This window comes from Haliotis rubra, unplaced genomic scaffold, assembly GCF_003918875.1.
Source record: "Haliotis rubra isolate DU_JTF1 unplaced genomic scaffold, ASM391887v1 Scf1117, whole genome shotgun sequence".
Classification (NCBI taxonomy): Eukaryota; Metazoa; Mollusca; class Gastropoda; order Lepetellida; family Haliotidae; genus Haliotis; species Haliotis rubra.
In genome coordinates, this window is record NW_025765023.1 from 232,997 (window position 1) to 245,808 (window position 12,812).

General features: G+C 39.3%; 1 protein-coding gene across 1 annotated transcript in view; it reads right to left on the reverse strand.

Moving 5' to 3' along the window:
• Positions 1 to 12,812, reverse strand: part of LOC124289262 — a 79,520-nt gene that overhangs the window by 48,288 nt on the left and 18,420 nt on the right. The window contains exons 3-8 of the mRNA XM_046725873.1: positions 11,086 to 11,204; positions 9,559 to 9,730; positions 8,897 to 9,041; positions 8,395 to 8,433; positions 7,327 to 8,354; positions 4,211 to 4,247 (exon numbers count right to left, since the gene is read on the reverse strand). Coding sequence (XP_046581829.1) covers positions 4,211 to 4,247; positions 7,327 to 8,354; positions 8,395 to 8,433; positions 8,897 to 9,041; positions 9,559 to 9,730; positions 11,086 to 11,204 — 1,540 coding nt within the window. The remainder of the gene's footprint in view (positions 1 to 4,210; positions 4,248 to 7,326; positions 8,355 to 8,394; positions 8,434 to 8,896; positions 9,042 to 9,558; positions 9,731 to 11,085; positions 11,205 to 12,812) is intronic.

Sequence of the window (12,812 nt, forward strand, 5' to 3'; positions counted from 1 at the left end):
GGACAATGTGATTTTCTCAGATGAAAGTTCTGTGTGGCTGTTTCCTAATACACTGAAATTCGGGACCAAACAAACTGAAAAACCTTTGTATCAGCGCCCAAAGTACAGTCCGAAATTTAACGTGTGGGGTGGCATATCTGTGTTAGGGGCAACGCCCTCTGTGTATTTGAAGGGAATATGAACAGTGAGCGGTACACAGATATTCTCGAGGGACATTTACTTCCATCTGCTCACGTGTTCTATGGAAATTTTTGGATTTTCCAGCAGGACAACGACCCAAAACATCGTTCAAAGCATTCACAGGCCTGGTTTCGGACCCAAAATCTGACATTATTAGATTGGCCAAGCTATAGCCCTGACCTAAATCCAATAGAAAATGTTTGGGGACTTATGAAGGAAAGTGTCAATAAGAAAAATCTGACAAATATTGCTGAAATGAAAGAAGAGGTGGTCCGATATTGGGACAGCATGGACTACGACTTTCTAACTTCTTTGATCAGTAGTATGCCCCGCCGCATTGAAGCCTGCATTGCTGCCCATGGTGACTTGACAAAATAACAACTGTTCACCTGTCTTTGAATCTGGAGTAATGTTCAGCTAATATTCACGTTTAATATGTGAGTAATGAGTGAAAAAAAATACAAAATTACAATCTTTAAATTCTCAATAATTCCTGGTTGTACTGTATATCGCGTTCACAAGAATCGGGACGTACGTCCGTACGAAAGGACGGACACTGCTGAATGCCTATGGTCTGTTTGCAGTAGTGTATGCACATTAAATGAAACACCGAGAACACGTAGTGTTGGTTTAAGTTAACGCTCATCACGTACCGCACGTGCAATTGTTTCACTGTTCCAGTTACTGCGCTTACCCCCTTGTAATACAAACCAATAATAGCGATTTGAATCTAAGATCGTTTGTTAACAACTTTTATCTTAGTTGAAAAAATATTCTGAGATTTAAATGTTCTATTGGCAAGGTAAAATTATGAGGATCTGCAATCTTAATTTCACTGTATTCGATTTACATTTTTAGTTGAAGTGAAATTCATCGGTACGTTTTCACTGCAAACAGACTATAATAAATATAGGTAGTGTCACTTTACATTTTGCCAGGTATTCAAGAAGGGGATCATTTTGGATCTGGGGGCGTTATGAGGTGGGATAACAGTTGCGCAAGGACACAAATGATTGTGATTCCACATTAAAGTGTAAAAGCTGGATATTTTGTCCTAGTCTCTTGCACAAGTAACCCAATATCCTGCCCTTTACCAGTTATCTGATAGGGTTCTGGGGCTCAAGACACTGGTGCCATGGGTTCTATAGCAACAGTTTTTAGCCAATCCTCAGGGGCTATGTTGTCACATGACAGGGGCAAGAGGGAGCGTGGGACCCCAAGCCTGGAATCTTCCTCTTTCTGCCTGCACTGTCGAGGTGACAACAAGCCAACTTGTTTTTAGGTAAGAACCTCAGTTTGCTTCCATATTGCAACTAGGTCTTCTGTATTAAATTCCAATGCATAGTGATGTTTTTAGCAGGATAAGTAATTATCTGCGGCTTTTAAATTAATGCATTATTTAATTTGATAAATCACAACTAAAACAAGTGTTGGTCACTGTCATCAATTATTCTTGTTGTGCCAAACTGGCGAAAGGTCACCCATCTGTGACTGTCCAAACGTGCACTCGATGGCAAGAATAAATGACATGTACTCATTGTAATATATTTTCATCTAGAAATTCATTTTAGTAAAGTCCTTAGTGTGTTTAGCATTAATTTGCTTATTTGACCTGCCAGTCAAAATTGTCTCTAGCTCATTGCTAAATTCAAAATTCCATTTATTTACAACTTGTTGCTGTTAACAACAGAACTCTTTTGCCATTTTATTCTAAATTAAAAAGTGGCTGTATCACTGTCCCGGTTTCCAAACCATGTGCTCAGTTAGAGTATCACGGTATCATCTGGAACCAATTAGTGGCGATCATGCTCACTGACCAGTGCTGACCTCTCCACTGAGCAGCACACAGCCTTGGCTGTCTTCGGCTCTCCTCGGCTTCATGACCAAATGGCTGCACCGGATGTAAACAAAACTAGGGTCCGTCGTCTGCTTCATGTTTATCTTAACACAGCAAAAGCCTACTATGATCTCATGTCACTTTATCAAGTACATCTGTAAAGTGCTACTGATGGGTAATAGCATATTCAGCATTTGAATATTGTTTATTTTCTGAACAAGATTATTTTCTCGTTCTCTTCGCGTCTGGCGTTACGCAATCAAACGTAATATTTCTACATGTTGTTACATCAATCATGTTTTAGTATGTTTCCCCACTTGATGTGAAAGTGAAGTCAGTTTATTCAATAATAATATAATGTATAATATTATATGGCCAATAATATACCTACAAATTGTAGTAATATAAATCATGTAATATCCGTTTATTACATATTATCAATTTACTTACTATGATTAGGTGTTCGTTTTGGGTAGCCCCAAGTGGTATACCTACTGGGTGTATCGACATTGTTGGAGCTAGCCTCATGTTGACTAGTATGACCATCCAACAGGCAGTCATACCCCATTTCCCTTTAGCCACATGTGTCATACAGTCCAGGTGTCCTGTCGTGGCTATTGTTTATATCAATCACACCGGTTTTCATATATTCCAAATGTGTTGGGTATAAATATTGCCCCACTTTGTGTATATATATATGTATATATGTATATATGTATTTTTATATTTCCCATTGGCCCTTAAAGTTAATGTGACTTTCACCTCACCTCAGGTGGGGCCCTATGTAAATCCTCTGAAGGAGGGGTGTGACGATTCTCTGGGTTATATAATTAAAGTTATTTATGTAAATACTCTTTGGGGTTGTGTGCTCATATATGCACATATACTTTTGTACCAATATTGTTTTCTTTAATAATATTGTTTCCCCTAATAAGAATTGTCGTCACATCCTACATATCAGTCGGATTATTGTTGATTTTCATTATTGTATCTGTACAATGGCTCTTTCCGCCTGCACTGTCGAGGTGACAACAAGCCAACTTGTTTTTAGGTTTCACCTGGACTGTGCAGTCGGAACTTGCAACTCTGTTACCAAGACTTTTATTTTAATACATATTATTACTGTCTTTCTGTGTTGTGTCATCTTTGACTGGAGCACTTCGGCGCAATAGACACACTTGCCCATCCCTTTTCCCGTGAGACGTAATTGTTACGCAACCACAGCAATTACCCAAGTCTTACAAAAGGTTTTGTAACAGAACGGCCTGGACTAACGTGATAATGCCAGATCACTCCAGTTGTGCTACAGTGTGGTCAGCAGATCAATGTTAATGTGTTCCTCTGGACTGCAACATCACTTGATTTGCTACCCTTTGAACATGTTTGAGTCAGGGAGAGAGGACACCAGGGCCTAGATTTTCGAAGCTCTCATAGCGCTAAGATAGTCGGAAGTGCCATCCATTAACATTAACTTACGACTATCTTAGCGCTAAGAGAGCTTTGTAAATCTTGGCCCAGAAATGGGCTTCACACATTGTACCCATGTAGGGAATCGAACCCGGGCCTTTGCCGTGACGAGTGAACGCTTTAACCACTGGGCTACCCCTGAACACGTTTGGGATGAAATGGAGTGACCTTTACCACGTCATCCGAATCCTGAAACACTGCAGGAACTCCGCAAATCATCCTCGGATATGAAATGATCTTTCCCTGGACTTTGACGTTTAGTACCCTCAACGACGCAAAGGTGTAAGGTCGTATCAATGCATAAGGTGGACACACTCACTACTTACCCTCTGAACTTATTTGTGAACACTTTCTTGTGTTGTGGTCCATTTGCATTTGTTTTTATCGATTGTTTATCATTGCCTTACCTTGATACATTTGTCTTTCTCTCTTTTTGTAACATTTCATTCGCAGCAGTAAAAGTTAAAACACTGATTCTATTTGTTGTGTGTCACAATTTTAGTAATAGTAATACAATGTTCATAGAAACTAGACTGACTACCCAAAATGGATAGAAGACAATATTACTTTTAATGTTGTACATGACAGAAGGCAAACAAGACATTAAGTGTCAATCACGAGTAAATGCCTTCTCAAATTCACTAATCTGAAATGGAATCTTTCTACTGTGGCACATGTGCTTTTTCATGTCATGTAAGTTCAAAACATTTTACCCTCATTCCTTACATATGTGATTGACTCCACTGCAATTCCTCAGATGGGCCTGCAAGGCACATGGTTACACTGATAAGGTGTGATTCGGCTTTGACTAATGTGGTTCTTCAAACGTACTTATTGTGCAAAGTCTCTGCCAGAATCGGAACACTGATAAGGCTTGATTCCACTGTGAAAACTCATGTGTCATAGTTCCAAAATACTTTTAGGACAAATAGATAAACATTTGAAAATGAAACAATAGTCATTATTAACCATTCTTACAATTCTCCCACTGTTACTTCATTGCCATGTACCGAAGAAGATCCGGGTTAGAATTGTTCTTCAGCAAACTGTTGCTTGACATAAGAGGCAACTAACAGAACTGGGTGGTCAGGCTCGATGACTTGGTTGAAACACCACATCCTATCTAAATTGCAGAGATCGATGCTCATGTTGTTGATCAGGATTGTCAGGTCCTAGACTCAATGATTATAGACTGCTGCTAAACAGCTGGAATATATTGCTGATTGCAGTGTAAAGCAAAGAAACTAACTTAGGTCTACCAAAGTTATTATTCCGGCGGATGTACCAAATCAACAAATGTCAGGAACCATAGGGTGTCAATGATGCCAAATGCAGGACATCCAGGTAACTGATACAGATGTGATACGAGCAAAATGTGACAATCTTGAGAAAAAATGCTGAGAAGCTAAAGTTAAATGATATAAATTTCTGGACAAGATTTATGCTGAAAAGGAACAAATTTTATGGACTGACAACTTCTTTATTGTAGCAGATGCTATGTTTCGGTGTAGATGCTAACACCATAATCAAGCAAAGAACATCAGGCATCTGTGATGAAAAAAGACTACCCCCAATCATATCATCCTTTGGAACAACATCAACATCCTTCAAGCCAACCAACCAGACTACAAGATCAGAAAACTGATTGAGGTACCAGCATCGAACAACTCAACCCAACAATCAACAGAGATCAAGGTTATTACATCCCTTCAGCTTACCATCATCTAATCCAGGCAAATCAAGAAAAGCCCTTTCCTACTCTCAATGTTCACGAATAGTGCCTGACCCTCTGACAAACCGCAGATTTGCCAACGGTCCGATAGAACTGTACAACCCACGGCCCCAGTGTCTGACTGTATATTTCACAATGACTTTGACTGAAGTTGTTATATGTGAGAAGTGACACTTGTTTGCTGTTCATAATTCGTATGTTTGTTAATAATTTTCAATGCCAGTTATAAGAAATGTTAAATCTGAAATGTGTGTTTAATTTTATTCTATGGGTTCTGCGAATTTTCAATGGGTCAGATAGACATCTCGAAACTTACAGGACCCAAAGTCCTGTTACTTTAAAACACCATTTGTGAACATTGTACTCTTTGTCCATCTTTCTTCATAGCCGTTATCTACATTCACAACAACTATCAGTAATGTCATCACATTGTACATCAACCTCTTCAATTGGATATATCCTTCATGTATATATTATCCTTCAGCATAATGTAGTGTATCACTCTGCTTGATAATGGTGTTAGCATCTACAATGAAACAAGCATCTATTGTAGTAAAGAGGTAGTCAAGCCATAACATTTGTTCATACCATATGCCACTTAAAGAAGACTGAGTGAGTTTGGTGTTACGCCGCTTTTAGCAATATTCCAGCAACATCACGGCGGGGGACACCAGAAATGGGCTTCACACATTGTTCCCATGTGGGGATTCGAACCCGGGTCTTCGGCATGACGAGCCAACGCTTTAATCATTAGGCTACCCACCGCCCCACTTAAAGAACAGATTACTGCAATAAAGGATGGACTATAGAAGCGGTCTCGAGATGAGGTTGTGATACAAAACAAACAAACAAACCAATACCATTGCCATTTTCATTGCCAATGAGACTATCCATGCAGGCTCCCAAGGCAAAAAGATTGATTTACTTATGCCTTCTTTTAGCTCTCAACAGAGCTCTTAACTGAAAGAAAAGACCATAGACAGAGAGTCTCTGCCATCATCTTGGCCATTTACACAAACAAGGCGAAAACCTCTTGTGAAAGCAACATGTACTGGAAGCACCTTGACTGGTGTATGCACTTCTTAGATGGTAACTTAAAAGTTCAGAAACGTTCACAAAATCCTTCAAAACGGACAAAACTGACACCCATAACAGGTTCACATCTGGCGGGCAAGATAAGAGAGAGATTACAGGATCGTAAGTGTGACCTGGTCTTACTGAAATGCAAGAAATACAGTGTGACACACACCACATTGTGTGCTAAGACAACTCTGAAAATGTTTAAATGTTTACTCTCACACACTAGTGAAGCGGACAGAAGTGACTCTTTCCCATCACTTGTATCCTCTTGAGGCTTGGAAAAGGAGATACTATCACCTCCAGGACTAGACAAGGAAAGTTGACAGTAAAAAGGACTTCTGACATGTCTGATGAGTGAGTGAGTGAGCAAGTATGGTTTTACACAGCTTTTAGCTTGGGGTTTAAGGCTTCACTGTGATCTTTTATGTGTCAATGAAGGTCAGATGAATGTGTAAATTTCTTCCCAAATGGCAGTGCTTTTTCATGCCATTTAAGGCAAAACAAATATGTCCACAGTCCTGACACATGTGGCTTGACTCCACTTTGATTCCTCAGATGGTTATGGATGGCACATGAGTTTGTAAATGTTTTGTCCAACTGACTGCACTGGAAAGGTTCTGTTTTACTTGCTTCACAACATTGTGAATCCTCAAATGCCATTTCAGGGTGGATGAGAGTGCAAATGTTTTTGCACACTCAGTTCACAGATGAGGATCCATTCCACTGAGTATTCACGTCTATCTTCAGATAAGATGATTGTGTAAATTCTTTCTCACATTCTCCACACTTGCATTGCTTGACTTCTCTGTGAATGCTCAAGTGTTTCTTCAGGAAATCTGATCGTCTAAATTGTTTCCCTCACTCAGTGCACAGATAAGGCTTGATTGCACTGTCAATTCTCAAATGAATTTTCAGGGCACTTGCTTGTGAAAATGTCTTATCACACTCCCCACACTGGTAAGGTTTGATTCCACTGTGAACACTCACATGCCTCTGCAAATCACATGGAAGTTTATGTCTTTTCTCAGGCATGAAGCTTGATTGAACTGTGACTGCTCATGTGTCTATTCAGGTTACCTGATTGATTAAATTCTTTCCCACATTCAGTACACTTATAAGGCTTCACTCTGCTGTGAATCCTCAAATGAGCTTTCAGCAGAGCTTGGCGTGTAAATGTTTTCCCACACTCGTTACATAGATGAGGCTTGACTCCACTGTGACTCCTAATGTGGATCTTCAGCGAAGATGATTGTTTAAACTCTTTCCCACATTCACCACACTTCAAATGCTTGATTTCGCTGTGACTGTTCAAATGAGCCTGCAAATGAACCAATTGTACAAACGTTTGCCCACACTCATCACACTGATATGGCTTGATTCCACTGTGTGTCAACATGTGTCTTGTCAGGTTACCTGACTGAGAGAATTGTTTCCCACAGTCAGTGCACTCATAAGGCTTCATTCCACTGTGAATTCTCATATGGTCTTTGAGGGCACAAGACTGTGTAAACGTTTTCTCACACACCTCACACTGATAAGTCTTGATTCCATTGTGAACCTTCATGTGTGTCCGCAGATCACCTGGAAGTTTATACTTTTTATCACACACATTGCATTCATAAGGCTTGACTGCACTGTGACTGCTCATGTGTGTCTTCAGGTGACCAGATTGTCTAAATTCTTTCCCACATTCAGTACAATGGTAAGGCTTCACTCCACTGTGAATCCTCAAATGATACTCCAGGGTCGATGACTGTCCAAATGTTTTCCCACACTCAGTACATGCACAACACTTTGTTATAACTTCAAAATGATTCTTTTTCTTGAGCTCTAGATCAATTGTTTTCACTAATGCTCCTTCAAAGTCATTGCCTTCTCTTATGTCAGTACCAGGTTCTTTCTTGAGATCACCTATTTCAAGCAATTCTGTCTCACAGTCAGTGTTTGCACCTATATCAGTAACCGGTTCTTGTTTCAGGTCCCCTATTTTCAGTAATGCTCTCTCACAGTCAGTGTTTTTACCTGTGTCAGTAACAAGTTCTTGTTTCAGGTCATCTATTTCCAGTAATGCTCTCGCACAGTCAGTGTTCAATATCAGCACCTGTGTCAGTAACAGGTTCTTGCTTCAGGTCACCTATGTCCAGCATTCTCTCTCACAGTCAGTGTTTGCACCTGTGTCAGTAACAGGTTCTTGTTTCAGGTCCCCTATGTCCAGCATTTCTCTCTCACAGTCAGTGTTTGCACCTGTGTAAGTAACAGGTTCTTGTTTCAGGTCATCTATTTCCAGTAATGCTCTCTCACAGTCAGTGTTTGCACCTGTGTCAGTAACAGGTTCTTGTTTCAGGTCCCCTATGTCCAGCATTTCTCTCTCACAGTCATTGTTTGCACCTGTGTCAGTAACAGGTTCTTGTTTCAGGTCATCTATTTCCAGTAATGCTCTCTCACAGTCAGTGTTTGCACCTATATCAGTAACAGGTTCTTGTTTCAGGTCCCTATGTCCAGCATTTCTCTCTCACAGTCAGTGTTTGCACCTGTGTCAGTAACAGGTTCTTGTTTCAGGTCATCTATGTCCAGCATTTCTCTCTCACAGACAGTGTTCGCACCTGTGTCAGTAACAGATTCTTGTTTCAGGTCACTAATATCCAGGAATTCTCTTTCACAGTCAGTGTTTGCACCTATATCTGTAACAGGTTCTTGTTTCAGGTCATCTATGTCTAGCAATTCTCTTACAGTCAGTGTTTGCACCTATATCTGTAACAGGTTCTTGTTTCAGGTCACTAATATCCAGCAATTCTCTTTCACAGTCAGTGCTTGCACCTATATCTGTAACAGGTTCTTGTTTCAGGTCATCTATGTCCAGCAATTCTCTCTCACAGTCAGTGTTTGCACCTATATCAGTAACAGGTTCTTGTTTCAGGTCATCTATGTCCAGCAATTCTCTCTCACAGTCAGTGTTTGCACCTGTGTCAGTAACAGGTTCTTGTTTCAGGTCACTAATATCCAGCAATTCTCTCTCACAGTCAGTGTTTGCACCTATATCAGTAACAGGTTCTTGTTTCAGGTCACCTATGTCCAGCATTTCTCTCTCACAGTCAGTGTTTGCACCTGTGTCAGTAACAGGTTCTTGTTTCAGGTCACTAATATCCAGCAATTCTCTCTCACAGTCAGTGTTTGCACCTATATCAGTAACAGGTTCTTGTTTCAGGTCATCTATGTCCAGCAATTCTCTCTCACAGTCAGTGTTTGCACCTGTGTCAGTAACAGGTTCTTGTTTCAGGTCATCTATGTCCAGCAATTCTCTCTCACAGTCAGTGTTTGCACCTGTGTCAGTAACAGGTTCTTTCTTTAGATCACCTGTTTCTGGCAATGCTCTCTCACAGTCCATGCCAGCATTCTGTGGTTCCATCATTAACGTGTGGATGATGTGGTGTTCACTGAAAATGTAAAGAACTTGTTACTTTACTTCATCATGTTAATGCATTTCTGAAAGATGTTTCAACAAGAAGACAAAGTCATCAATATCCCCCCGAATGGCAAAATACTCTTCATGATTATGTCTAGGATGTTATGATTATGTCAAATATTTAGGTATGTATATAAAAAGTGGAAGGAGAGTATTGAAAGGTTTTAAAGTTCTGCTCCAGAAAGGAGCACTATCACCAATTTCATTCTAAGACGAACTTGTTGCCATGGAAACGCCAAAAATATTTTATTCAGAATTCCAAAACTACCAAAAGGCACCAGTACACCACCAGATCTATCTATGTGCCAAGTTTGGTGAAGAAATAGTGAACGGTTTTAGAGTTCTGCTCTGGAAAAGTGTACTACCACCAATTTCAGGCTAAGTCAAAACTTGTTGCCACGGAAACGCCAAAAATATTTTATTCAGAATTCCAAAACTACCAAAAGGCACCAGTACACCACCAGATCTATCTATGTGCCAAGTTTGGTGAAGAAAAAAAGTGAACGGTTTTAGAGTTCTGCTCCGAAAAGACAAATGTGCACGGACGGACGGACGACGCGACGGATGTAGTCCATTTTAACGGGTTGAAGGGGATAAAAATGTTGTGGTTCCAATTCCCTGACCCTATTTTTTAGGGCGGAAAGAATAAAATATGCTTTCAGATACCATTGTTTTTCCCTGGCACCAACAAATATTGGTCATTCTGATAGGAAAGTCGATATGATGGCCTTAAGCTTGATTGAATAAACAATTACACATTGATAAATGCATTATTAGTTTACACTTTACTTCTAAAAACTATGTAATTGTTAAAAAACAAACTTCCGACCTACCTACCCTAAATTTTAAAGAGGTGTAATCGGAACCACAACATTTTTTGTTTGGCCTAAGGAAAAATCTTAAACTTGGTAGCACAATCTAGAAACCCTGAAATGCCAGCACCGATGACTTTTGCAATGACACTTCCCACAAATCATCTTTACTTAAAAATGGACGATTTCCTCATTTGTTAGCAGTAAAGTGCTTCAGTGAACAGACTACACCTGCAGTAATTCCCACTTGGGCCGTTTTTGCTTTAGCCATTTTGTGCATGAGCTAGTGTGACAATATGCCGTAGTTTGTGATATCCGGTTGTGATTCCTGCCGACTCAAACTTTCAATCATTGATTTCATGCCAGTCGTATGTAATAAATAGTATCTTATTGTATATAAGAAAGCTGAAGTGAGTGCATACGTCCTACTGTTGATAAACCAATGTCCCAATATTTTCAAAAAGGCGTGCCAATAAGCCTTTAACACCCCTTAAATCAAAACCTGAGAACTTACCCTGGATCAAGATTTTGATGCAGGCAGTAGTTGTGATCATTATGTGTTGAAGCTATCAGCTTCTTACTTTTGCCTCTCTTTGGTTTTCGACCAATCTTCTTTCTGACTTTCCGTGGCATCTGTAAGCAGAAACAGACTGATATATTGTTCATGTTTTGTAATGTTAATGGGCTTTAAATCTTTTATGCAATATATACCAAATAGAAACTTGACAACATAATAAACATTTGATAAAACAGTAGGTACAAGTATATAGAGTTACTATATACAGTATAGTGTATTGTTGAATGGCGATTCTGAATGCATATTGCATTTTGAATTCATTCAGTGCCATGCTGCTGTAGTCTGTCTCACAGTCCCTGAACCACATTAATTTCCCTACTGCCAAGCCCTCTCTGCAGTGCTAAAGCCCTAAATGAAGCAAGTCTAGATTTCCTCAGGTTCTGAATCTCTGGTCTCCCTAGGGCTCCTTTTCAATATAAATGGGCTTGTTTGTTACTATCAAAATATATATATTCAGAGACTAAGCCTTAGTCTAATGCTGCTGCTGCTGCTGCTGATTTAATGATGTAAACAATTTTGTTTTTACAGCAGCAGATCATCAACAGCCTACAGTAGTAGTGTTGGGAATCGGAAACCAAATCGACTATCGATTATCAGAGGACTTGTGTGAACAATTATAGATTATAATCGAAATATATACATTTTGAATGTATTCACCAATTTTAAGCGTTTTCCCCAAGGCAATTTCTTATTAATGTTTTTTTTAAATAACTAATACTGTCATGCAATGAAATGCATGCATGCAAGAAAGACACTGGAATTGTTATTAAACAATAAAAGTGGTGAGATTTTTACAATGCTTACCGTCATCTTTTCATTGCTTGATTATTTTACTTTATATCATTAAATATATATTAACATTCATGAGTATCCTAAGTCTATAAATACAATGCGCATAGCTTTACACTTTTGAGCGCATGTTTGTTCATGAATGTTCGTCAGTTTTAATGGCGAGTTTACTTCATTCAGGTGTGTTATACTAAAACAACAAAATTCCGATTAATCGAAAATATGTTTTTTTTGTACAATCAACAATCATTTTTAATCCTTCTTTCGATCGATGTTTGATTATTTTCGATCATTGGAACACCACTATACAATAGACCATGATGTCTTGCCGAAAGAAGACACAACAAAGCAGCAAACAAGCTGGTTGCCAGATGATCGCGAACAAGTCCTTAGAGAAGCGACGTCCGTCACCCTTACCAAGCTGAAAACAGCCTGTACCACGTGATGCAAGAATCAGCCCATGGACATCATGTTATTTTCATTGCAAAACAAATCAGTGGTCACTCAAGTGTACTCACATAGCCATTGTAAACCCATCTTAAAGAAATATTCAGGGACTTTGCTAAATCCAAATTCAACAGGTCTCAACACAAGGCATTCTTCAAACAAGTACACAAACTGACAATGAACTTTGATGTGCTAGATTCTGTTGAAGGCGATGTTAGTGACAGCATTGATCTTGGAAGTGGTGAGACTTTTGTTCCTGTTTTCATTACGAGTTTCATTGATGGTGTTGTCAGTGCTATGATAAGGTTACTTTTGCATAGATGTGAGGAAGACCAACAAAAGCAGAATTCTAAACTGAGCAAAACAAGATCAGAGTGTACAACATTTGATTGCAGGATTCTTTATCTAATCTGTCAAGAAAAGTGCAA